The 26,347-nt window shown below is 34.2% G+C and overlaps 4 protein-coding genes across 10 annotated transcripts in view; 3 read left to right on the top strand and 1 right to left on the bottom strand.

Annotated features, from left to right (window-relative positions):
* LOC105148897 (EGFR adapter protein) overlaps window positions 1-4,025 on the top strand; it is a 64,890-nt gene extending 60,865 nt beyond the window's left edge. For all 5 annotated transcript variants that reach the window (XM_087413604.1, XM_087413605.1, XM_087413603.1 and 2 more), the window contains one exon: window positions 869-4,025. In XM_087413604.1, coding sequence (XP_087269730.1) covers window positions 869-1,078 — 210 coding nt within the window. In that variant the 3' untranslated portion in view covers window positions 1,079-4,025. The remainder of the gene's footprint in view (window positions 1-868) is intronic.
* Window positions 3,938-19,864, bottom strand: LOC105148831 (DDB1- and CUL4-associated factor 13). 3 transcript variants are annotated; one of them, XM_087413607.1, is made up of 9 exons: window positions 18,178-19,864; window positions 17,589-17,786; window positions 7,970-8,066; window positions 5,437-5,828; window positions 5,180-5,351; window positions 4,943-5,090; window positions 4,567-4,867; window positions 4,311-4,474; window positions 3,938-4,230 (listed from the first exon to the last, which is right to left on the bottom strand). In XM_087413607.1, the coding sequence occupies exons 1-9, from the start codon at window positions 18,205-18,207 to the stop codon at window positions 4,143-4,145; spliced, it is 1,590 nt and encodes a 529-aa protein (XP_087269733.1). In that variant the 5' UTR covers window positions 18,208-19,864; the 3' UTR covers window positions 3,938-4,142. The 3 variants fall into 3 exon arrangements, with proteins under 3 accessions (XP_087269733.1, XP_087269734.1, XP_011059078.1); XM_087413608.1 differs by lacking the exons at window positions 17,589-17,786; window positions 18,178-19,864 and adding an exon at window positions 10,170-10,302; XM_011060776.2 differs by lacking the exons at window positions 7,970-8,066; window positions 17,589-17,786; window positions 18,178-19,864 and adding an exon at window positions 6,083-6,282.
* On the top strand, window positions 7,972-11,484 carry LOC105148830 (pfs47 receptor). The gene is made up of 4 exons (XM_011060775.2): window positions 7,972-8,050; window positions 9,315-9,514; window positions 10,197-10,340; window positions 11,215-11,484. Exons 1-4 carry the CDS (start codon window positions 8,044-8,046, stop codon window positions 11,299-11,301), a joined length of 438 nt encoding a protein of 145 aa, XP_011059077.2. The 5' UTR covers window positions 7,972-8,043; the 3' UTR covers window positions 11,302-11,484.
* Window positions 13,141-25,829, top strand: LOC105148828 (putative peptidoglycan muropeptide transporter SLC46). Its single transcript, XM_011060771.2, has 6 exons — window positions 13,141-15,615; window positions 20,537-20,638; window positions 21,813-21,950; window positions 22,072-22,155; window positions 22,944-23,100; window positions 23,582-25,829. Exons 1-6 carry the CDS (start codon window positions 14,616-14,618, stop codon window positions 23,784-23,786), a joined length of 1,686 nt encoding a protein of 561 aa, XP_011059073.1. The 5' UTR covers window positions 13,141-14,615; the 3' UTR covers window positions 23,787-25,829.
* Window positions 25,830-26,347: the final 518 nt, after the last annotated feature.

Below are 26,347 nucleotides of genomic sequence, written 5' to 3'. Positions count from 1 at the left end.
CATAGGATAGATTAAATGAGTACGCGGACTTTGATAATCTCCGAAACCAGTATAAATGAGTTTTGTTGGATATGCCGCGGATGCCGTTGGGAAATCAAAACTCTGCTTTCTCTTTCCCTCGCCCTACGACGACGCGGAAAATTGCATCGCACTGTAATAAGCACAACGCCAGATTCGAATGAATGCCGGTGTACGATAACCCTGATATGCCGAGGTTCGTGTCAGCGCGTCCGTATATATGATACATTTCATATTATCTCGTTATGTGGCGTGTTTCGCAATACGACTGAAAACGTGAAGAAAGATCTCCGACCGACTAATATCGCATTTCATTGTCCTGCAATGTGTGTTACAACAATGCCCAGTAATGTACATAATATTGCATAATACAATGTGCATATATAGATAATAGCCAAAACGATAAGCTGATTGTGTTATTTCTGCGCTATTTATCAAATGAAATTTTTCTCTTTATTATTTCAACTAAACCTTTGAGCTCTGTTGAAATACTGTTGAAATTCGATTGTGACTAAATTATCTCCAGTTTTGGCTTGAAAAAAAACATTATATTTTTACTTTCTTTTTCATTTAATATTTCTAATTTTTTTCTACAAACGAAATTGTTTCCTGTATATTTAAAAACAAAAGGTATTTAATTGTTTCTGCGAAAATATATAACGCGCAAAATGAATTCCATTTTTATTTTTCGACGGACTGAATAAAATTTAGTTTCGACAACGTTTACAATTGCGAGAGAAAGCAGAATTATTACGAGCGAGATAACGGTGGGTAAACTTTGACAAGCGTTAGAATTAATGCCGATACAGCACTACGAACCCTGTAAAATCAATAATGTTGTATGTTTCAGGGCTTCACAAAAGAATTCACGACGCTCACTGCGCTAATCACTCACCATTCGGTTATGCCGGAATTATTGCCGTGCCCATTGTCGCTAAGCCGATACAATCCGAGCTTCGTCAAGACTGACTCCAGCAAGGATTTCGCGGACATCGATTCGGACCCGGATTACAATACCCTAGCGGATTTTCGCAAAATGATGGCCGATCTGAATGTCTAGAACGATCGACAATGACTCTTTTTTTCTTCCTTTTTTTCTTTCTCTCTCTCTCTCTTTCTCTCTCTCTCTTCTGCACTTTCCTATGGTTTGTCGATTCATTTAAAACCAGATGGAAGATACGTGAGGCACCGTTCGGTATATTTGTACCTGGATCGATTTTGTGCCATTTGTATTGTATGTAAAAAGCCGATCGTTATTCGCGATCATTATCCGCGAAGAGATTTTGCCTAAGGTAATCGACATCGGCGCAACGCACTTTAAACGACGCTTAGTTAACGAATCTATGTTCCGGAAAGACTCGCACAGCCACCAGTGATACATACTCATAAGTCATTAATAACGGTAAGAAACGTAGCGTAGATAATTTAATAACTGCTAGTGTTGTATACGGACGCGTGACTGGAATAGCAATTCGATTTTTTTGTATTACAGCACGTGCGCCTAGCCAGATGTTAGTTTTAAACATATGCTATAACAATTGACGTCTGTCGGAACTTCAATCGGAATAAATTATTTTCACAAAACGTAATATATGTTCAAGTGCTCGTTACGAAGATTATTATATTTTTGCAAGTTTCTCTACGTTAAACGGACTGTCGAAATCGAATTTTGTTATCGTTTGGATTGCTCTCGATAGTTGCAACAATACCAAACGATTCGTATAATATATTCTTGTTACAAAACGCGTAATAGACGCGTAATTGGAGCATTAAGAAGATAAGGGAATTAATTAATTCATTGCGATAGGTTACGAACTTAAAAAATTTCGAGTAAATTTTGATTGATTTACAGTTGAAATAAAATTTAAAAACACGTTGAAAGGACGTCAAAATGTTTTCAGAAAAAAATGTTTCGAAGGTGATATGTGAAGGATATTGTTCTCCGAGAGAAAAATCGATAACTTTTTTTTCCGGTATAGCGTTATATTAAAATATTTTTCCATCTAATTCCTCTCTCGATTATTCACGGCGTCCAAAAAGTGATATAGTAATTTTTATTCGACTGAACAGTGAACAATCATCTATTTTTTCGTAAGATGTAATTGAGGCTCGTATTACCATCGCACATATATTCTATGGTTGCTCCGGAAGTGGGAAGGCTATTGTATAATAGACAAATGCAATCATTTCCTCCGTTTTTATGATTGGACTTTATAGTTAATCAAAAAGTATATCTTTGAAATGCGAAAAATACAAAGAAACGTCACATATTCTATAGGTTCAGCTAAGTGAGTTGAATCACTGAAAAAATGTTCGAGCTTGGAAGCAAAATCAAGATATATAATCCATTATCGAGCCTATATATGTTGGAGTTAGATTCTTTCGTTTATCATTTAATCGCATTCCCGATGGTATATCGCAATCCGATGCATCGGGGATCAAAAATGAAACAATATTCACCGAAATTTCGATAAAAAGAGAAACAGTTTGCTCTCTTTTAGTATTGAAAATGGAATAATTTTGATTGCCATATATTTCAATTATAATCTCGTACAGAATAACATGAAAAACGAAAATTTTCTGATTTATTTCTCATTTCACAACGAATGAAATAATAAGAAGTTATTGGAAAATATTCCATTATAATTTGATAAAAACAAGATATATGTAGAATAAAACTACAAAACGAGAATAAAAACGGCTGAAATATTTTTCACTTTGATCCCTGATCGCAATATTGATGTACATGTGTTTATATGTATATATATATATGTTATAATTATTCTCACTCGCACGTTATATTTCCACACGTATATTTAATTAGTAAACGTCAAAGAGGATTAGTAAACGGCATGGAATCTTGGAAATGCAATTACGCCTAAGAGAGGACACAGAACTTCCTCGAAATTTCGACTCGACGAAACACGAATTATTGTAATAGGCGATAATTTAGTTTCTCAGCTATCCTAGTCTTGTACAGAAATTCGCGCATAGTTACGACAATGAAATCATACGATGCGTAGATAACTATCGTATTTAAAATATTGTCAGCGTCGACCAGACACTAAACTGCACTTTTTTACATACCAGAAAATAATTTTTCGAGTATAATTACCACATATTAGCGATTCCTTGGCTATTAAATAGGATGTACAAGCTACATCGAAATTTACAAAACTGCCATCTCATTAAAATCATTCATTATGACCGTTATTCATTAAAAAAAATAAGAGTAAATATTAAGCTGTTAATATTAACAGTCTCGGTGATTAAATTTTTATGCTATAGGGATATAAAGACAATATAGCGTACATTTTTGTATCATTGAATATTAAATTTTTTAAAATGATGACGGTTTCGATTCCTGAACGACAAATGAGATTGCATCATAATTTGTCGACGAGTATATATTCAGACTTGTATCTAGTGACGCATTGTGTTAAAGAAAGTTCAGAATTATGCATATAGTGCATTGAAATCGTATGTATGATATGTATAATAGATTTCTGCAAATATGAATCGATTGTGACTTTCTGCTTCTATAATACAATGTGTCGCTATAACGCGATGACAACGCGAATTGCTAAAATTTATTGTAACAAGTCTCGTCAGAAATATTTGTATCTGTAAAACTTCATTATATCTACCATAAATCATTTTTTAAACTCATAGCCGCAATTGCGTAAAAACACTGAGACAGTGATGTGTCTCATGTCGTTAATCTCATCGCACATGCGCGATCTAATGGATTGTGCAAACATTTTAAAATAGTGTTTTTGGAATATCAAGTTAAAAATAACAAGGGAAAAATGAAGTGTTTGTATTAAATCGATTAATGCGTGCTAAGATAATCGCGCAAAAAACAGCATAATTAACTGTTGTAATGTACGCTACGCATGACATTAATCACTGCTTGAGGTTTGTAATGTTTCATGAATTTTTATTATCGCAATGCGTTGTATAATGTCAAGAGAAATTATTTATTACAATAAATATAATACAAAGTATTTCTTACGACTGTATAACATCTTGTAGAATCCAACAGTACAAATTCAATGATTTAAAACGAATCGCTAAATAAAGGTCGAAATGTGACAGATAAAAAGATACAAATATGTGCCGTTTTAGCTTTCGTGAGCCACAACATTCTTTTGCCTTTCTGATACAAACGGTATAGCTCCCTTCTTGGAATGATAACGTTTATTAGCCTCCCTGCGAGATAAAACAATATTATAACACTATTCAAAAGTATATTGTAAAATTCAAACACTAGGATTTTTCATTATACTTACTTGCGTTTACTTTTCTCGCGAATCGTTCGTAATTCGGCTCGCGCATTATATATGTGTTTCGGTACTTGTCTATGACGTGCAATTCGTCGAACTTCCGGATGCGCCGCGTACTTTTCTTTCAAAGCGTCATTGACAAGCAGTGCGTTTCTTTCTCTAGCTCTCAGCTATTGAAGTTAAGAACAGAGACATGGAGAGTATTATCGGTAATTGAAAAATTGCTTATAAATTCGTAGAATCGTGATATTTATATGCTTACAATGCCGAGCTTTTCCGATGCTTTAGCTTTCCATATACGAAGATTCATTTCGTCGCTGCCACTAATTACAAATTTGTTATCGAGCGACCATCCTACGCAGGTAAGTCTGTGCATGCGTCTTGTGTGATACACTTCTCGTGAGTGACCTTTATTCGCTTCGAAAATACGAATCGACTTGTCGTAACTGCCCGAAACAAATTCTCTCCCCGTCGGAGAATAATCCACATCTATCACGGCCTCTACGTGATCCATATGTATGTTAACCGGTGTTTTCATCTTGCGGGTATCGTATGTGTACAAACTAAAACAAATACATTTAAGATGATGCGAAGAAATTGCAGGAAGCCATTCTTTGATGTTCTATTTTATATCTTACTTGTAATCTTCATTGGCACAAGTAAAGATGAAAGCTTCCATAGGATTCCAAGAGAGCTTGTTGCTGCGTAATTTCATTATTATCCTTGTTAAAGGTCCTGTTTCTCTAGTGTCGTATAAAATTATGCTGCGATCACTGGCGCAAGAGACTGGAAATTAAAATTAAATTTAATATAAAATATATTTTATTGATATCTCATATGCATATAGAAATATAATCTTTCATCAAACGTTGTACCTAAAAGATCTTTTTGTACAGGATTAAACTTTATGTCGAGTAGACTATCTACACCCCATTTAAATGTACGAAGTGGTTCATTACGAGTATCCTCCCACATTTGACATATTCCTTCTCCACAAGTAACAAATGTAGAGTTAGCTCGATGATGAGTTATGCCAGTTAATACTGTCTATGGACAAAGAAATTGCTTAAAAAGTTTTAAATATATTTACATTTGGTAAATTTTAGGAAAACTATATCCAAAATCCGCATACTTTGTTGACAATAGTATTCACAGGTTCCTCATCTTCACTAGCAGAGACTGCGTCCCAAGTTTTAATCGTTTTGTCGTCACCGACTGTAATGAAGTGTTTTCCATCTGGCACGTACGCAATACCGCGAACTATGCCATTGTGAGCCAAAAACGCGCGTGTGCACGTACCCAGGCTGAGAGACCAGGTTCTCACCTCGCCGTCGTAAGCACCGCTGAGAATTGTGGACAGCTGAGAGGGATGCTTGCATATGCAGGACACTGCATCTCTGTGGCCTTCTAGATTGCCTACAAAAGGCTTCGCAAATACCTTTTCCAACTTAACAGCGTTCAGTGCTTTTGTGTATTCCCTGGCCGCTTGGAAGGGATGTAAAGAGGGATCGAAATTTCGTGGAACTATAAATGATAAAACGATATTCGATTATTGCTGTTTTTTTTTTTTTTAGGTTATTTTCATCGATTGATAGAACTTATATGCTTTCAACCTTCTCTTGAAATTATATAACTGGGCATTAATTATGTTAATGTGTTATTGTCTTTTAAATAGTTTTGCTCAGCTTTTCGATATAATTGAATATAATTTTCATTGCTATGTTCCGCATGATCAGGTTAGATCTGTAAATATCTTGGCGGTAAATATCTTTACTTACTTTTATGAATGTCTCGTTTAGTCTCTCGTAAGTACTCATCAGGATTCCTACTTAATACTTTAACTTTCATTTTTAAGCAAGAACTACGCACACTTTTTTATCAAAATATTCATAAAAGATTGTCCTCTTGATCTCACGTGTTTGTCTTCCAGATGTTTTAAACAGAAGACAGTGACGAATGCGACATCTATGAAGATTCTGTGGCAACTACTAGTGATGTATTTAAAAATGACTGTGTAGTTCAAATATGATTGATCAATGTAAATTGATTAACATTATTTTGAAAAATATTAAAAAATTTCAAAGTTTATAAAACTCTTATGCTCATTTCCACCAACGCAGATTAATCTCGGTGTTCAACTTACTTTTTATTTTTTTTTAATCTCTAGAAAAAGACGAAGAATAAGTTGAACCGAGATTAAAGTTATCTATAAAGTTAATCTATATTGGTGGAAAATTAAAGTTAATCTAAATTGGTGGACGGGCATAAGAAAGACACCTACTTGGAAAAGTTTTTAATTTTTATATTTTTAATATATTGTTTTAAAGTGTCCTGAAAGGCAAACTCCGACTAACTTAATCGATGATTAATTCAATCGACAATTAGGTCCGGTTTCACCAACTCCGATTAATTTAATCGACCGATTAGTCCAATGGAATTGATCAATCGTATGTGTCATTTTGTTTGACGATCGATGCGATCGATTAATTTCGATGGACTAATAATCGGCCGATTAAATAATAAAGAAAATAATATTAAATCTTAAAGAAAAATTTATTTTAATTTTTTGCTACGCATTAAATAACAAAAAAGATTAATAATTCTAGCTATATAAACAAAATGATACAGACATTGAAGTTCTCCTTTTTGCAAAAAATATTACGTTAAGTCTGCAGCACACGCGATGCATGTTTTTTTGCTGGAGTGCTTGCGTTTTGGTAAATTATTAAAAATTCTGCGTTTTGTGTGATACAATTTTAGTAATTTACTAAACGCAAGCAATCCAGCAGGAAAACACTTAAATCGAATGCTATAAGCATTAATTTCTGTTATGTCAAAGCAGCGTGTCATAGTGAGGTGCAATTTTTATCATAGTTTCATAATAATATCATAGCGATATCACCTGTGACAAAGCAAACATTTGCACATGATTTTATTATGATATAACTATAACTTTCTTTTGTCATTGGGATTAATTATCAAAATATATCTTAACAAATTATACATACATTCCTGATGAAAATAAAAATCAGGGGGTCGATTCTATATTTTCAAACAAGGTGAAAATTACAAAAGTGAGCAAATTTACTAGGTGTTGACCAATGAAATTATCAGTATTCTAGTAAATTTGCTCACTTTTGTAATTTTCACCTCGTTTCAAGATACAGAATCGATTCCCAGAGAGTAAATTCTATGTAATGGGAGAGTAAAAAGCATTTACGCTTCCTTTATATTTTAATGTTTCAATTTTTGCCTCCTAAAAATGTTGTTTACGCTTCTGTTACAGTGTTTACGCTTGTTCTCTCCCATTTACATCTAATTTACGCTCCGATTTTTATTTTCATCAGAGATATAGATGTAACATATGTTTTAAAAAATGAAAACGAACAAGACAATTGCTCTTTATACGTATATTTACAACTAACGTTAAATATTTAAATAAATATATTTGATCAAACTGATGACGATTATACTGTAATCATTATAATCAATCAATATGATACTTTCAATTGGAAAGGTGTGAAGGCATAACAGTATCATATCGCTATATATACATTCTAAGTAAGTTTTATATACGCTAAGTATTATATACGAAGAGTAAAGAAAAGAGATAGAGAGTGAAATATTTCGACAAATAAGATTACGAGCGATAAGATTACACGAACTTTTAACTCGGTCTACAGGTACGACAAGCATCATCTTGCATTCAGACTTCGACCGTGCCGAATCGATTTCCATTATGCCAGGTGGGTAAAGATTTCTCTAAAATATATTAAAATAAGTAGATATAATTTTTTTTTAATTTTTTGGTATTTATAAGATCTTTGTTTTTTTACTTATTTTATTTCACTTTATATTCTCTAATTTTGTATCGACATTTGCATTGAGGATGTTTTACTAAATATCATTTCTTGCGTTTTATTATTTTATTACTAAAAATAAATTTGCAAATATTGAATTTTAAAACTCAAATTACAATTCTACTATTTGTCTGGATAATCTGGTAAATCTAGTTAAAAAAAACTGGATTATTAAAATCTAATTAAAAATCTATTATAATTATAGGATGTTGCTATTTTTGGAAACTAATTTTCTGAAATTTAATTATGAGCAGATTAATCTAAATCAGGTTCTGTGGCGTATTGCATGAATAAACATATGCTTACGTGTAATACTTCTATTGCGTTATCTATTAAGTAGTTATTACGATAATAGCTATATTAAGTTAAGTGTAAAAATAGTTGTACATAATTTATTTTTTTTATCAGTGCGAAGAAATCCATCATTAAATATAGTTACTTTATTTTTAAAGTATATGAGTCATATGAATTATAAAGATAATATGTATGTGGCATGTGAAGTCATCGATTACAAGAACCATCTAGAAGTCTTATCATATCGATGACAAAGAGCATGTGTTAGTATCAATGTATTATAATATTACGTAACACATGTATTCGCGGTATATAAGCGGTATTTTATGAAATTGTTCAAAATAAGATTATATCATTCGATAGAATTAAATATTTCATTATTAGATATCAAAATCATCATGATGAATATCAATTGGATTAAATGATTATTAAAATACAGATTAATAATTTTCTTCGCAAAATTTAGAAAACCATAGGTAAATATATATATCTTAGGTAAATATATACATATATTTCTTACAATATTTCTATATTAAAATCAAACAAAATTAAATATTAAAACAACTTTATTAAAAATTATTTTTTAAATGATTTTTTTAAATAATCTATACTGTTATATATATTATTTTAAATTTAAGAAAATGTTTAATATAAAAAACATATAAATTTTTACACTTTTCCTTATTTTAATAAATTTTTTATCAAGTTAAATATTTTATTAAGTATTAAGTTACATGAAATTTTCATTTGCCAACAAAATGAAGTCGAGAAACTGAATCCCGATAGATCCGACTCATACTAATATGTTAATATAATATTCAACATATCGATTTTCCTAATAATTTTATTATTACAGCCTACAGATGGGTAAGCCGTGCCAGCAATCAATCGCTGCCAGAAAACGCGATCATCGGCGGTCGCGACTCTGATGGAAGCAAACTTTACGTCGGCAGAGCTTTTCATGATGGTGATATGATACCAGCGAAAGTGATTCCTGACAAGGGTGTCGCCTATGTTTGTCACAATGGCGAGGAACATCCCAAAGACAATTATGAGGTGACAAATAAGCCAGACGAATTTTTTTCTATGTTACGAGAAACCTGATCACTTACGAGTCATGCTAAGCTTTGCATTACTTAATCATCTTATCAGGACACTCATAAGATCGCCCAAAATTGATTATAAAGTATAATATATTATTTTTAATATATTATTAATTAAATATATTCTATCGCATTTTTAATACAAAAATTATAGATTAGCTTTAATTAAAATTGTTTCACAGAAGTGATTATCATCAATTTGCTGCATTAAAAATACGAATTCATTGGTTTAAACTCATCTAAGAAACCAACAACGATTTCCTTTGATTCCAACAATGATTAAAGACGGTTACATCATTTTTTCATAACTTATATAATACTCCGTAAATAAGTACATGAAATAACAATCATAATACAAGATTTACTAAAATTAATTATATCAATTTTATTAGACTCAAGATGATCTTGAGATATCAAATTTTTTTCGGAAATAGCTATTGATTTGATAAAGATATGATTCGATATAGATGTCTCAAAGATTCACACGAGATTATTATATTTCGTTATCTGATAATGTTTGATCAAAGAATAAATGAATAATGATAAGAATAAAAAAACGCGTCAAAATTAATTGTCGATGATATTTATAAGCAATTAATTAATTATACCATAGAATAATATTACGATTTTGTCAGGTCCTTGTCCAAGGGGAATTTGCATGGGAGTTTTGCAGCAACGGTGAAGTACCAGAGGATGCAATAATCGCAGGTCAAACTGCTGATGGAGAACCTCTGTATGTTGGCCGTGCCCTTCATAGTGGATCTCAAACAATTGGCAAGGTCGGTCTTTTCGGCAGCTATTAATCTCAGAGTTCGACAGTAATGATAAGCATAAAATATGGAATAGCAGCTTGATCGAAGCATGCTTGATTTGCCAAAACATTCTCCAACCTCTCTGTATTCAGCAAGCAAAACTCACTTTTATCTTGTGCGACTTTATCTTTACTATTAGACAAGATATAATCCAGCTGTTCAAAGTATACATTAAAATCTAAAATTAATATCTTGCTCGTCATTATAAAATAATATAATAATGTGTTAGAATGAGACAAAGACGAGCAAAAAGAAGAATGGATATTAACGATGTTACTAAGTATTGAAACATTAAAAATAGTGCTTTTAATATTTAAAATAAATAATTAATTACTATCTTTTTTAATATTAAATTGGGCATAATAAATTAGATTTATGTGAGAGTAATTAATAAAACTATCAAGATATAGATAATAAAAATATGAATTTATTATGTTAATTTAAAATTGACAAAATATAGGTGAGATAAGTTTCAATTGCATATTAAGATCTTAAGATGTATAAATAGATATTATTCCGTGAAAATAATTAAAAGCAAAATAGAAAAATCGAAGTCATTACAGATATAAATACATGTTTAGTTAATCATCTATAATGATTACGATTTTTCAATTTTTCTCTTAATTGTTTTCGCGGAATAATATCTATTTATACAACTGAAGAAGACTTATTATTAGTACAATTGTTTTGCTTACATATTATTTAGTTAAATTTGAATACATTAAATTCACATTTTCATTAACTAAACATTCACTATCTTCACTCGTCTTTGATATATTTTAACAGATGATTACATTATATATGTATGATTATATTATATTAAAAAAAAATAATTCCTTAGGTACAACCAAGTCACGGATGCTTATACATTCCGTATGAAGGCGAAGAGTTGTCGTTCAAGGATTACGAAGTACTCGTTGTACATTAATTCAATTATGGATGCACCCAAAGATGTAATACGCATTCTATATACGATCGAAGTTAATTGAATCAAACAAAACAATTTCCAAATAAACTGCCGAAGTAAATGAAAAATTATTGTGAACAAAATGCTCCGTTTTTAAAATATTTGTAAAAATTCATTGAAATAAAATGATTGATAAAAAAATAATCTCAAATTTTTTTAATTACTTTTGACGAGTAATAAATAATTTGTATCGAGAATAAACTATTACTGAACAAACAATTCGTATTGCTTATTTATTTTAATGATTATTTGCTTATTAATTGTTATATTAGGTGTTGGAATTAATTCGTAGCGTTTTTAATGAAAGAATGTTATTTATTTCACATGAGCATTAAAAAATACATTAATGAAAGTACTTCCCATCACTTGTAAAACGCTACGAATTAATTCCAACACCTAATATTAATCGAGATATATTTCTTAAATATTAATTAAACACTTACATAAATTAAATATATAGGTATATGAATAATCTAATCAGTATTATCAAAAATATTATAATTGTAATTATACTATTGTGATATTTTCTTCGTTCTAATTTAAATGCCTTTCGTTTTAGTTACATTTTTGCATTATCACAAAATTAAAATATATAATAATATATAACATGTTGACAAAGAGAGTAACCTAGTTAAATTGTTATCAATGAACAATGAAATAAAAATCATCTGCAAGGCAAACGAGCAAATAAATAATACACTAGTGACCTAAAAGTGATTACGTCACTCCGATAGAAACGTGTAACAGGAGAAATCGTTTCTGTCCATTAAATTCGATAGCTGCGAAAAAAAAAATCGAAAGTTGCTTTATGTGCTAAATGCGGAATTGAAATCATTAACTATAGTTTCATGGCTGCTACTTGAAAATCCATAATTCTCGAGTAGCGGTTCAGCGGAGCGAGAATGCAACGAAATAAAATACCTTTCTGATAATTTGCCTGCCAATAGATGATTTATTGCAATGTATTAGTAGGCTTTTGTCAATCGGCAACTCCGATCGTACGCCGAATAACCAGTTGGTCACCGCGAAAGAATCATACCTCTCGCGTGCCGCAAGCACGGCCGCCATGATGGCCGACGAGGATGGCTCTTGAGTAATGACGACCACAGACGCACCCTCGTCGGTCGGATATCAAGACAGAGAGTGGGAAAGAGAGGAGGCAAAGAGAGAGAGAAAGAGAGAGAGGGAGAGGTGCCGGTGACAGCTCTGCATCGAATATTTTATAAGCATCGCTGTGGAATTGCGAGCATTACTCACTTGACGGCATCATACGTCAGACTTAAGAGCCAGGGCCGCCTCTAGATGTCTTTCGTCGCTCGGACGCGACCTTGCGGATTTTCGTCCTTTCGATTTTGTAGTACTTCGCCATGCGAACTTGAAAGATTTCGCGATGAGGATTGGACGCGCACGAGGACTGGACTCGACGTCCGATCGGTTGGGAAACGGACATGGCGCTTATCCGAGCGAACAAATTGAACGAAAGGCGCAAGAAATTCGACGTGACAACGATGATAATCAGCGATGGCAGGACATGCGAAAAATCTGCGAGTCGCGACCGCGTGACGATGAAAAAACCGCGATGGTGCAACCGCGACTCGGCCTGTCACTCGAGCGGCCGAGTCGCGCGAATAGCTTTGAATTCACCGTCGCAGATAATGGCACTTGGACGGCCCTGTCTAAAATAGGCTCCGACTGTAGAACGCTGGGACCGTGCGTAGTAGTGATTACTTTATCAACGAATTGTCACATTTAACAGCGCCTCGTCGAGTTACGCGCGGCAGCGATTCGACGACGCTGCCTGTTTACGCTCAGTTGCCATCCGTTCGACATCGTCGCGGTCGCCGGTAGCCGTTTCCGCTTCGGCTAAACAGATTTCTCGAATTTCTTATTAATAAAATCACGGGCGGCAGGTTGAAGATGTTCTTTACGCGACTGCCCAGAGTTACTCGCTCGCTATTGTCGATAGAAGAGGAAATACGTTCGGATAACGCCAAACTAACAACTATCATCATCTATAATAGGGAAGAATTTTCGCAACGAGAGGAACGTGTCAAGGACAAATCGAAGGCTGCGTGATCGATCAATCCGAATGGATTGTTTGGTGAAAGAAGTTTACACTAAGATCGCAAGAGGTAATCATACGGTTTCGTGAGTAACCCGTTACGAGTTGTTGACATCATCCGGGCGCGAGGACATTTGCACCGGAGGCGATAAACTTTGAGAATCTCGGCTTGAGTGAATTAAGCCATCAGCGGCTTTCTACAGCCTTCAACATAGTAACGCGCAGTTGGCGGGTCATCGGAAATCTAAATTGTTCACGCAAGAGGAACAATGTCTCGTCGAATCGTAAGGTATATAAAACCGAAAAAGATCATCATTCGTCGACGTAAGAATAAGTACTCCCTGGGTAGGAAAATGAACACGATAATCATGACACGTCGTTCATTCATCAACATGTCAATGTTGAGACCATTGGATTAGACTTTATGCTACGTGAAGAGATTTGGCGGACATAAGGTAGCTCGTTATGCTCCATCGCGGAAGACACTCGCGTGTCAAGGTGATCAGCATGTTTTTCGCGTATCAAGAAAGGAAAACGAGCGGGACAAGCGGGGCAATCGCCGAGGAAGAATAGGATTCAGGTAGCGCGGCGGGAGGACCCTCGGAGGCCTCGGGCACCGTCGTCGGGGGCTGACCTTGACCCGAAAACTCCTGCGGGGCGGAATCGGAAGCGACTCGCGGGAGCGCTGATAATCGCGCTCGTGGAGCATTAGCCGCGTGTCGTGCACCGCGGAGGAACCGATTAAGCGCGAACGTCGGCGACGTTGCCCCGAGGGGCCACCGCGTGTGCTTAGTCCCTAAGTGGATGTACACGAAGGCGGATCAACTCGTTGCGCGCTGCAGGAGGCCGATCATAGGAAAGAGCGGTGAGTGAGCGGCGACAGCGCGGCCCGGGAAAGAGGTGGTACGAGGTACGCTGGTGCTGGTGCTGGTGGTGACCAGCGAAGGAAGGAGACAGATAACACCGCTGCGTCTCGTAATGCACGATGTTGCATTAGCCGGGAGTCGCGGGACCACCGTGCGATTTCTCTCGAGCGCGCACCGAACGATCTGAACCAAAATCTGGACGCCTTCGAGGCATTTCGCGAGCTATTCCTTGGACTGCTACAGGCAGCTTGATGTTCTTCAATCGATCATATACCTGGACAATAGAAAGAGACTGTGATTTTTCTAAAAGAAATCAGTTCAATCCTATTTCTTCTTTGACGTGAAATATGTCAGAGATCACGACAACAATCGTCACGCCCGCGGGGCTCACATCGGAGAAGAAACAATCAATTCCCGAAAAGTCTGACAGCGCCGTCACTTGGAAGTCCATGAGCATCCGGCAGAAATGGTCCTTCTTGACCAGCAACATCACCGTCGAGCCGATGGTCGCATGCTATGTGATTCCCAGCGTACTTTCCCAGCTGGCCACCCAGAATCTGATCCTCGAGAAGGCCTGCCGAGTGAACCTGGCTTATCCAGATGAAGTATGCTCAGCTTTGTCCGCCAGGAACACCACCGGTTACGAGGCGGAGGAGCTTGCAGTTCAGCAGATGGTGGCGCGTATGCAGACCTGGAAAACGCCGCTGCAGAGCGCCCTGCCGACCATCCTGATCCTGTTTATGGGTGCGTGGAGCGATCGCACTGGTCTAAGGAAGCCTTGCATGCTACTTCCGATCATCGGCGAGTTCTTCAGTAGTGTTACCCTCATTGCTTGCACTTACTGGTTCTACGAGTTACCCATGGAGGTGGTTGTACTGGAGTCAGTGTGGCCTGGATTAGCTGGCGGTTGGTCTACCATGTTTATGGGTATCTTCAGTTATATAGCGGACATCACAACCGTGGAATCAAGAACACTTAGGATTGGCGCGGCCAACGTCTTCCTGTCTTTGGGCGTGCCAATAGGCATGGCCCTATCAGGGATATTTTACACAAAGCTGGGTTTCTATGGTGTCTTTAGTATCGCGATGGTGTGTTACATAATGAGCTTTGTGTACGGTCTAGTGGTTATCAAGGAACCATCGAGGGTGCTCGCGGAACGCGCGCGGAAAAAGTCCCTTCCAAGCGAAGGTAAGCGGACCTCGTTGTGCGCCTTTGTTTTGGACTTCTTCTCGTTGAAACATATCAAGGAAACGTTTCGTGTGGCATTCAAGAAAGGGGCGAACAATCGCCAGAAAAGGGTCATCGTGCTCATGGTCGTTGTTATGATTGTGATCGGGCCCCTTTACGGTGAGTAAATGGCCCGAATAAATCGAGAGCCTTTAAAGAAATGTTTTCCCAAGTGTTAAGCAAGGTTATTCGACAGTTGTATGTAACGTGTCTTATTTACAACAATAACGTTATGGGAATAACTTTTTGTTCTTAGATCGTTAGATCACCGAGACTTCGGCAATATTTGTCACAATAACTAGTAAATGAACATCGTGCTTCAAGGTGATGTATATTAACAACAATATATATTGAGAAATTAACACTTATTAATTAATTCTTATTAACTTCTACGTGAATTTATATAAATTCATTTAATCACACAAATTCATTCAATCGCACAAAAGTATGTATTTAAGCATTAAAATCCGTTTCGATTGAAAATAAGAATTTTTCATATTTAATTTGATTTGTCCTTATTGATCCTACTTCTCAATATATATTAACATATGTCACTTTGAAACACGACGTTTATTTACTAATTATTGGTTATTGTGATGAATGTTGTCGAAGCCTCGGTGGTCTAATCATGAGGACGCTCGCACGGAATGCAAGAGATTCAATCCCCGGCCGAGGTCTTAATATCTTTCGCAGATTTAAGATTTTCTTTAACATCTGATTATAAATTCTTATTAAAGATGTTTATTACCAAAAATTATTAAACTATTTATACAATTTAATAAATAATATTACTATTCTGGTTTTGTTCATGAGTGCATTTCAAGACCAATCAAAAAGATTTCGACGCGCGGTATGCAGAATCAGAGTGTACATAAATTCACACAGAAGGTATGTGTTTAAGTACTAAGATCCGTTTCAATGGAAAAGAAATATTTTTTGTATTTAATTAGCTGCATAATTGAATTTTTATTATTAACTCTACAATTGATTTTAATTGTGATAATTAAAATCTTGAATTCTCACACCGAATAATACCCCTGTGTGAATTCTGAATTACAAAGAGGCTAAAATAGACCTTCTATATAATTCAAGATGTTATAATTGCAGGTGTTAATTCAGACATGTTACTCACATGGCATTTTCTTTCAGTAATTTTTCTAATTATTTTTAATTTTCACATTAATTAAATTATAACTTAATTTAATATAGCTTTATTTAATTATAACTTTATTTAATATTCAATTTTACAAATACGTAAATAATGAGTTGTTAATACAGTGTGTGATCTAATAATACTATTATTGTTAAAGATTATTGTATCATTTTGTTTAGTCTCTGCAAAATATGATTAAAATAAGAAATTTATACCTTCCACATAAAAATAAATATTATGTATATGATATAGTTTAAGAGGGTCAATATTTATATTTAATAATACAATTTTATAATTTACATAAAATTTTTCTCAAATTTTATTTTAATTATTATTTTATAACATGTTTACCCCTTGTTGAAACAATTGTTGAATCAAGTTCTAAATTGTCGCCGAATTTTTTGAATTTTAACATTAAAAAATCTGTAATTTTTTCACATTTTTTTTATTTTAAAAAGTGTTTATATACTTCATGTATTCTTCATACTTAATACATCCTTAAAAACTTATAAAGCTTTATTCTCAATTAAAATTATATATATTTATTGTATAATATATATATTCATTGTATATAACAATATACACCTTTTGGGAACATCCTGTATATTTGTATACATATAATATTCATGATATTATTTATTCATTGAATCGATCTTATATAAGTGAAAATTTTTACAACTATTATTTATTCGCATTATGTAAACCAGAAAAAGCTCATAAATGCATGAAAAATAAACATATAATGACTCAAATATACAAACAATTTAATTCTCACACAATAAAGAAAAAAATTGGTAAAACCGCTGGAAAACAGTTGAAAATAAAAGGCAGCCATCATTTCTCACGTGCATTCGTAGCACGATAAAAACTCACGGTAATTCTCGTTAATCTTGCTACCGTGTTGCGGTAACTGTGCGCATTTCCATCAGTAATTACTTACGTCCGACGGTGTGAACATACATCGTATGCCAAGGGAAAGTAAGAGAAGATATGGTAAAACTAGGCACACATTATACGAACGCGAACGTGTAGCGTTGCTTGAGGTATCCAAATAATCCGCGTATTTTAAAGCGTCAATAAAATATCTTACTGCAACTGCATTTGTTTGGCATTCGGAATCACTGATATTGCGCGTAATCTACAAGATATGGACGTTATAAATCTGCAAAGACCAAAAGTTCAACAAGCGAAACAACAAACATTTATTACATCGTTAACTTTTGTACACTGAAAAAAAGTCAAAATATTTGCAAGCAAATGTTACATATGATATTTCCTTTTATTGGTCATAAAAAAATTTGATTGCGATGACAAACTATACATTTCTGTGAAATGTATCTTATTAATTGCAAAAAAATAAAATGATTTCTTTATTAGGAACGCAGTATTTAAATAAATATTTGTTTCAACAAAATAAACATTATATATCTCACAAATAAATGTTAAGTAGATTTCTTTCAGTGTACCGAGAGAGTTTTTTTTCTAAAAGACGGGAACTATTCTTACGATCTTTTTTAACAAACGCATACCTCGTCGAGTTTGTTAGACGGGGAGCACATAAATAAAAATTTACGATATCGATACAGACGTCAGCGCTTAGTACGAGCATCCAGTCTCAGTGCCGGACGGTATCGGCAACAATAAAGCCTCCAGTTTCTGCTAGTAGCCCGTGCAAGCACGCGACCACACGAATCATTCAATTTTTCAATTAGCGTGCATTTGTTACAGCGCGCTATCGCGACTTTAATGCGATCGTGCGCGCTCGTACAGCGACGACGTACAATTCCAGCACATTTCGCAGATGCCCTTGTCACAATTTAATTATATAGGTAGCCCCGTCGTTACAATGTCTGGGTACGCATTAGCACATATTACCCCAGCTGCTAAGTGACGCGGGCAGTCGTCACGCTTATAACAATTTCGTGTAATGGGCGTCTTCCTGATTTCGAATGCTGTAACGCGGATATACCTGTAAGACTCTTCTTGAGACGTTACTTTTCTCGACTCTCTCATTGCCGTCATAGTCGCTCGGTGACGTCTCGTAAGCGCGATAATTTATCCTGACGACTTAATGTTGCAGCGCGAACGAGTATACAAGATCGGCATGTAGATTTGGCAGTTGCAAATATAGAAACTAAAGCAAAACTTTTTAAAATTCAAATTTTAAGTTCATGAAAAAATATCTAGTAGAGGTTTATTCAGTTATTTACACGTTTTTATCATTCCTTTTAAGGTCTTTTTATTGTAATTGATGTTAATTATTAACGAGAAGGAATAGTATTTACGTAATTCGACACATTTTACTTATTCGGATAAGAGTAAGAAAAATTTATACGCAAATTTATACGCACACGTAAAATTAATTTCCAATATACATAATAAATGCAATCGTAAAAAAGAAGCAGACATAAAATTTACATACATTTAAAATACATTGACAAACGAAATAATTTTAAAATTATACTTTCTCTCTTTGTAATCATTATAACTTTTATTTGTTTGCTTTGTGCGTTCTTAAAGAGCTCGCTCTAGAACGTTAATAGAGGCTTTATTTATCTATTTACTTTTTCCTGTTTCTTTATGATAATTTAATATTGAAATTTCCAAATTATAGACGTATATACGTAAAATATATCAATGTACAAACGCACGCAACATTACACGCTTATTTGTATGCAATTTCCTTCAGCATGCCAACGCGATTCGCGAACGTGGCTGTATATTCACGATGTAATTTCAGATCTTTGCTTGTCAGAGATATACGTGGTGAAAGCGACTATTACGTTATATAGTACGTTGTATATCTTCGTTATAATCCTGAAGTGAAGTGTGCGGCATCGAGGATACCGCATCGGCACAAAGAACATGCGACGAATTTTAATGCGGGATGAATTACGGAATCCGTAACTTTTCACATTACGTACCAATCGTGTAAACGTGTCATTGCAGTTTCATGGGAGAACGCGCGTCGCCAGAATGCACGCGCGTGCATTTCGTAAGGCTGAAGGACTTAGATATATCTTCGACAGCTGCACGCTTCTCGACTGAATATGTCTTCTCTTTTCTGGAAAAGAGAATTCGTTTTACGTAATACTAACGTTTGACCTTCGTAGTTAACTTGGCATTACTTATACAGGAAGCAATTGTCGGTCTAATTGTAGCCGATGTAATCGTGAAAATCGTTTGTAATTGAACAGAAAACCGTTGCGCTTGGGTGAATCTGCAAAATATCTCCATACCTATACAGCATGAAACTTAACAATAATGACCTCGCAAAATACGATATATTACCTCAAGTCAACCGTGAGTATGAGCGATTGTTTGTTTTTGTTTACGTACCGTGACAAAGTACGTGTTAATAATACAAATTATACTAATAGTAATTATAATTAAAATCGTGAAAAGATACTTGGAGCCGAAGCAAAAATAAAATCTTAAAAATCTTAAAAATTATCTTTAAGTAAATAAACGAGCCGAAGAATAGTTATTCATGACGAGAGTTAATTATTAAACTCAACTTGAGTTAATGAATTCTATAAATATTCAATAATGAGTAACACAATAGCGAGCCTATCACGAATCAATCTTTTTTTAAGAACTGACACTCCGAGAGATAATCTATTGTGCACAGGTATATTCTTAGATGCATCAAAGGAATTATAAGAATATACTCGTTAGTATATTTAATGAATAAGCATTAAGTATAAAACTTAATAGCTGTCATTTATAGATCGGAGGACAATTTACTGCGAGTCAGGTCAAAGTTTTTATTATTGCATACGTTTGATTGATTCATCGTGCCTGTACCTTATAATTACTCGATAGAGGTAGACAGCGATTATGCAACAAGAGCGAGTGAAGGTTTTATCAAGTTTGTTTCTTTCACAGGCGAAATGGCGGTTCTCTATCTTTACATGCGGTTCCGATACAACTGGAACGAAGTGACGTTCAGCATGTTCTCCACGTTTGGCATGGTAACTAATCTGATCGGTAAGAAAATCACTTGAAAATGTCTCGCACGTTAATTAATGAGCGAGAGGGAGAAAAGAAAAATAGAAATTTAAGCGAGCGCTCGTGAAAAACGTTTGTGCGCAATGAATTCTTCCGGTTCATTCACTGACTCTAACTACTAATTTTGAAGTAGAAATGTACATTCTGCTTCGTGTAGAAACGCGGACGCAGCATACGAGTCGGTCGGAGCAGATAATCTCCTCCGATTGCCGTTTCACGCAAATCGAAGGTATCCGTTAGCTCTATTCTCGTAATGATGCTGTACATACATCGGGTTAATCAAGGCTTTTTGTGTCCATGGGTCGATGAAAGCAAACGGGAGACGTATCTTATGTAAGAATGAATATCGTTGCTAAGCGGAATCATCAACTGTCGCTTTTATTCTAGCTGATTATAGAAGGAATTGCCTTGAAAATGCAATTGCTTGTTGCAGCAGTCAACTGGTAGTACAAAGTAGAAAACGTTAGAAGAATATTTTGCAACAGAAAGGCAGATTGCCAATGGTGTGCATGCAAGATAAAATCTATTAGAATTTGTGTCTTACGAACGTGACACTTTAATGTTCGCCCTATTTGAATTAGGACTGTTACGTTTGACAGTTTGAACATTTGACAAAATTTGAAGCTTCGATAGAATTCAAATCTTCAAAGTTAATTTTGAACTTAAAACTTTAAGATGCCAAAATTTTGAAATTCGAAGTTAACTTCGAAGCGTTGAAGTTTCGAAAAATATATTTGTGTAAATAGTAAAAATAAAAATTTATTCATAGCAATATTTACATATTTTTTAATGAAAATATATTTGTTACTATTAATCATATAATTTTGATTCTTTGAAGCTTCGAAATTTCAATCTTCACGATTGTCGAAGCCTTCGAAGCAAATCATCAGCCCTAATTCGAATACCGTATGAATGTCTTCGTTTGACTTTCTATTCGTCGACAAAAACTTTCTATTTGTCGATGTAGATTATTCTACAAATTTTGCAAACGCGCAAAATACGACTTTCTAATATTCTTTTTCTTTTGACTAACGGATCACCTGGAATTTTACAGCGCTCGTCCGCTTACTAATCCTTTAGAATCGTTATTCGTGCGATCGTCCGATATTCGTCTCGCATGAAAAAGTAAAAGATTTTTCCCTCTAATACGCAGGTACCGCGATCTCCGTCGGTATCTTCAGTCACATTCTCAAGATAGACGACGCGATCGTGGGTATCATGAGCTGCACGAGTAAAATTTTAGCAAGTTTCGTTTACGCGTTCGCCACGTCCGCCTGGATGGTCTACGTAGGTCAGTCTTTTTAAAACGGCTAACATCAGGGTAACAACTACGTATATAAAATATATATATCACAGTATAGCCCGAGTCCCGACGCGAGTGTATCTAATAATGGATCAATTACTTATTTCAGCCGCTATCGTGGAGATCGTGAACGGCACATCTTTCATCGCCATGCGATCGATAGCTTCTAAACTCGTGCCCACCGATGAGCTCGGTAAGAGAATATAAATAAAAAAATGATTCTCCTTACGCCATTATATTTTTATATCTCAGAATTTTATAATTTCAAAAAAATTAAGTATTATAAAACTTCGTATATTATGTACATGATTGAAGTGTGTATATATATATATATATATATATATATATATATATTAGGTGTTGGAATTAATTCGTAGCGTTTTACAAGTGATGGGAAGTACTTTCATTAATGTATTTTTTAATGCTCATGTGAAATAAATAACATTCTTTCATTAAAAAACGCTACGAATTAATTCCAACACCTAATATATATATATATATATATATATATATATATATATATCATACAAGTTTCTTAGAAGCGTTCAATTTGCGGATCGTACACTTCCTGTGTAAAATCGCAGAGAAAAGATGCTTCAGCTGTGATAACGTCGTAACATCAGACGGACATGCATATATCTCTCATATTTAGAAGAATTCTTCGTAGAAGCGCATAAAATAAATGAACTCAAACAAAAGAATTACATCATTACGATCATTATATTAATACTTTAGTGCCACTTAAAAATGTTTTTCGACTTGAGAGCTCAGTCTTTACCTTACGAAACAGCGTGTTTCGCGGAACCGCGTAAATCGGATAATTTGGACACCAAATTACATTTACGTGGCAACGCTACTAATTTTTCCATCACGAACAAAGTCTAACGAGGCCTTCCTGTCCGGTTAACGACAAGGAAAATTCAACGCAATTTTTATTCTCTATCCGAAGCTAAGACATACACACGTTACGTAATTTTGTAGGTAAGGTGAATTCGCTGTTTGGCGTATGCGAGTCCCTGATGCCGCTTGTTTATGGGCCAATGTACAGCGCCATTTACGCGGCGACCATGAATACATTTCCGGGGACGTTCTTCATCGCCGGAGGATGCATGACAATGCCCGCGGTGTTTGCATTCTTGTGAGTAGCATGATCAAGTCACGATTATAATGTGATATGTTACGTTAATGATATATTACGTTTGCCAAACACTATGATCTTCCCATGAAACATTATATTCAAAATACATCATAAAAACGAACGTGGTTTATAAATCAAAACGTATGAAAAGAAGAGCATAAAAATTCACCTTGTACGAGGCACCTTCACATGATGAAAGAACACGTTTTATATATAATTATATCACACGACGGATGAATTTAATGTCAGCTATATGTAATTCTGCGTTTTAAGAATATTGTGAATTTACTGAAGATGGCCATATTTTGGCCGAAACGTCTAATGTTTTATTAATGATAATTAAATATCACAAACAATATCTTGTGCGGTGGTTTTTTTATCCTCTTCTTTTCATACGTCATTATATTCAAATTTTAATGATAATTGAATTAAGTTTGCGAATTGCGATTGTATGACGTTAAGTATTTCTTAATTGTTTCAGCTGGTTGTACACGGAACATCGAAAGGATCGCATGCTGAAGGAGCAGAAAGAACCCGAAGCTATGATGAATCATAAAAGCGAGGATGCGACAGATTATAATTTGAAGGCATCAACTCCTCGGATCGTGGACACACAGAAGAACGCACAGAAAACCGAAATGATGAACGGCATAGATAACGCGGCCTTTGAATCTGAACAGTTGTGATCTCACGATTTACGTGATCCTTTTTTTTTTTAATACAAAGTCGTATGATACATCAATAATACCTCATCACAAAAAGAAAGGACTGAAAGAATACCTTAAAGTCGTTGCGATAAATGCTGGTCACGTTGCTGATAAAGGCGTTAGCGAATTTGTTTTACGAGTAGGATACCAAAGGCAATCGGTATTCATTATCAAATACTGATTAAACGGTATGTTGAAACTCAAAGTGTACGAAGATTCCGGTGAATCACCTTTCATTACATTTCAAGATGATCGAGAATCTCAATATTTAGCAAAGATGACAATATGATAGTGATTTATTAGAGATGTAGAGAATGCTTCCCCAAAATAATGTGCAAAACAGAACTCTTGTTCCGGAGTTTTAGTATCCAGTGAGAAATGAATTAGGATTCTAAATTATGATATTTCTCAAATCCTACGCAACTGCTAACTGTTATCACCTTCATACTGCATCAAGGTGCACTTTATTGAGACTTCCTCTTTGCCATCCATGACTTCACTTACTGCAGCTTGTAGATCTTGTTTCAAGTATTCTCAAGATGTAGAGATACTCCGAATAAAGGGTAACTACCAGTTTATTTCTAATTTAACAATTTTAGATGAAAACAGTATCCAACAAAAGAGTTAAAAGAATTTTTTTTTTTAAGATTTTGACGACATGTAATTAATGCAATCATTTTAAAAAGGACATTATTTTAAGAACCTTATTTTTTAGAAATACGTACAATGAAGATTTCTCTTCAATATCTTTGCTATAAGTCCTTTCTAAATGAATAATTTAGTTACATGTAATATATATTGTATATGTATGTGCGTGCATGCGTGTGTGTGTGTGTGTGTTTGTGTATTATATTTACGCGCGCGCGCGTGTGTGTGTATGTAATATATACATATACATATAATTCGTTGTAATTTTTTTCGCCGTGTTTAATTTAGTATTTGTTTAAAAACGTTCATTATGCAACAAAAGCATCGTATTTGGACAAAGTGTCAAATACGATATACAAATTTTTATTTAAAAAAAAAAGCTATATATACATATATATCCTTTATTTCGGGTATACTAGTAGAAACCGTACTTAAACAGATTACGACGACAGCGTGAAAAGAATATGCGCATTATAGATATTCATATTGCATTATTGGGTAGATTAGTTTCTAATTCTCTCTCTCTCTCTCTCTCTCTCTCTATCTCTCTATTTTAATATTTAAAACTTCTGAAAAATTCAAAATGTGACCTACTTTCTTTTTAGCGCAAGTTTCGTAACAAGCATGCTGATCGCGTGATATTTAACATTATGATTAAGGAATTTTGTCAAAAGAAAGCTTTACATCAGCGTATAATCGTTTTTTTATCAATCTTAAATAGAGTTTACTATAAATGTTGAGATGTAATTCATGTACACGCATATATGCAATATAAATTCAAAATTGATAAAGCAATGTATTTGTTGTACCGATAGCGTAATATTTTCCATATACACGTTTTTTTTTAGCAGCTGTTACGACTCCATACAACACAGACCTTCAAGAAACGTCCTAAAGACGTTCCAGAAGACATTTCTATGTCCTCTGAACCTTCTAAGGACGTCCCCAGAATATCTCTCGAATAAAGTGTGTTGTATGGAGACCTATTAAGTTTTTACACAGGTTGCACAGATTTTTGTAATTTTATGTGTGATAAATTTAAGTGCGATAATTTTATTACCTGTATAACACGAATGTAAAAGTCGGTTGCGTACGTTAATTTCATAAATCTGTTTAAATAATAAACTGATTATGCTAAATAAATAAAAAACTGATTGCTCTCCGTGTCTACGTCTACACATTCCGACACAATTTATTTATTTATAACAATTTTGTTAATGGTTAAGCCCATTTTAGGCGATCTATAATTCGCGTCAGATTCCGAATATTTTGTTTAACTTTATTACATATGTGCTGTGTAATACAAAAAACAAATATATTGCTCGATATTGTTTTACATTCTACGAATATCAATAAAGTTGAAAAATAAAAGCAGCAAGTTTTCTATGCATTTAATAAAAAAACGTAACTTTGTTTTAAGTAAAATTATATTTAATGCATATAAATATACATATGATGTGTATATACATGTATGTATATGCGTCATACTAATCGCACAAATTACAAAGTTTTAATGGACTCAACGACTATATGAATTCATTTATCCTTCTTCAATTTTTTTAATCGTAATAAGCGTAAAATCATAGTTTCACAAAACAAAGAGTTAAGAACGTAAATCGATTATATTTTACGTTTGTGAATAGCTGTAAATTGTACAACAGTTATTTGTAAAGACTGAAACTGTGTTGTAAATATAGAGCAATAGTTATATAATTTTTTTTTCTCGTCCTTTCTTTTTAAATTTTGCTCATAATGTGCAACAGAAATAAGCAAATAAAGCTAAAACTCAATTATAAAAGTTGAAGTTTTTAATTTATCATCTTTATTTCATCATATTTTTCCTCTTATCGAAAGAATAAATCATTGAACTTTCGTTTCTCTTGATAAATTCA

This window comes from Acromyrmex echinatior, chromosome 14, assembly GCF_024713525.1.
Source record: "Acromyrmex echinatior isolate Ae372 chromosome 14, ASM2471352v2, whole genome shotgun sequence".
In the NCBI taxonomy this organism is placed as follows: Eukaryota; Metazoa; Arthropoda; class Insecta; order Hymenoptera; family Formicidae; genus Acromyrmex; species Acromyrmex echinatior.
The sequence above is the reverse complement of the archived record's forward strand: the minus strand, read 5'-3'. Positions and strand labels throughout refer to the sequence as shown.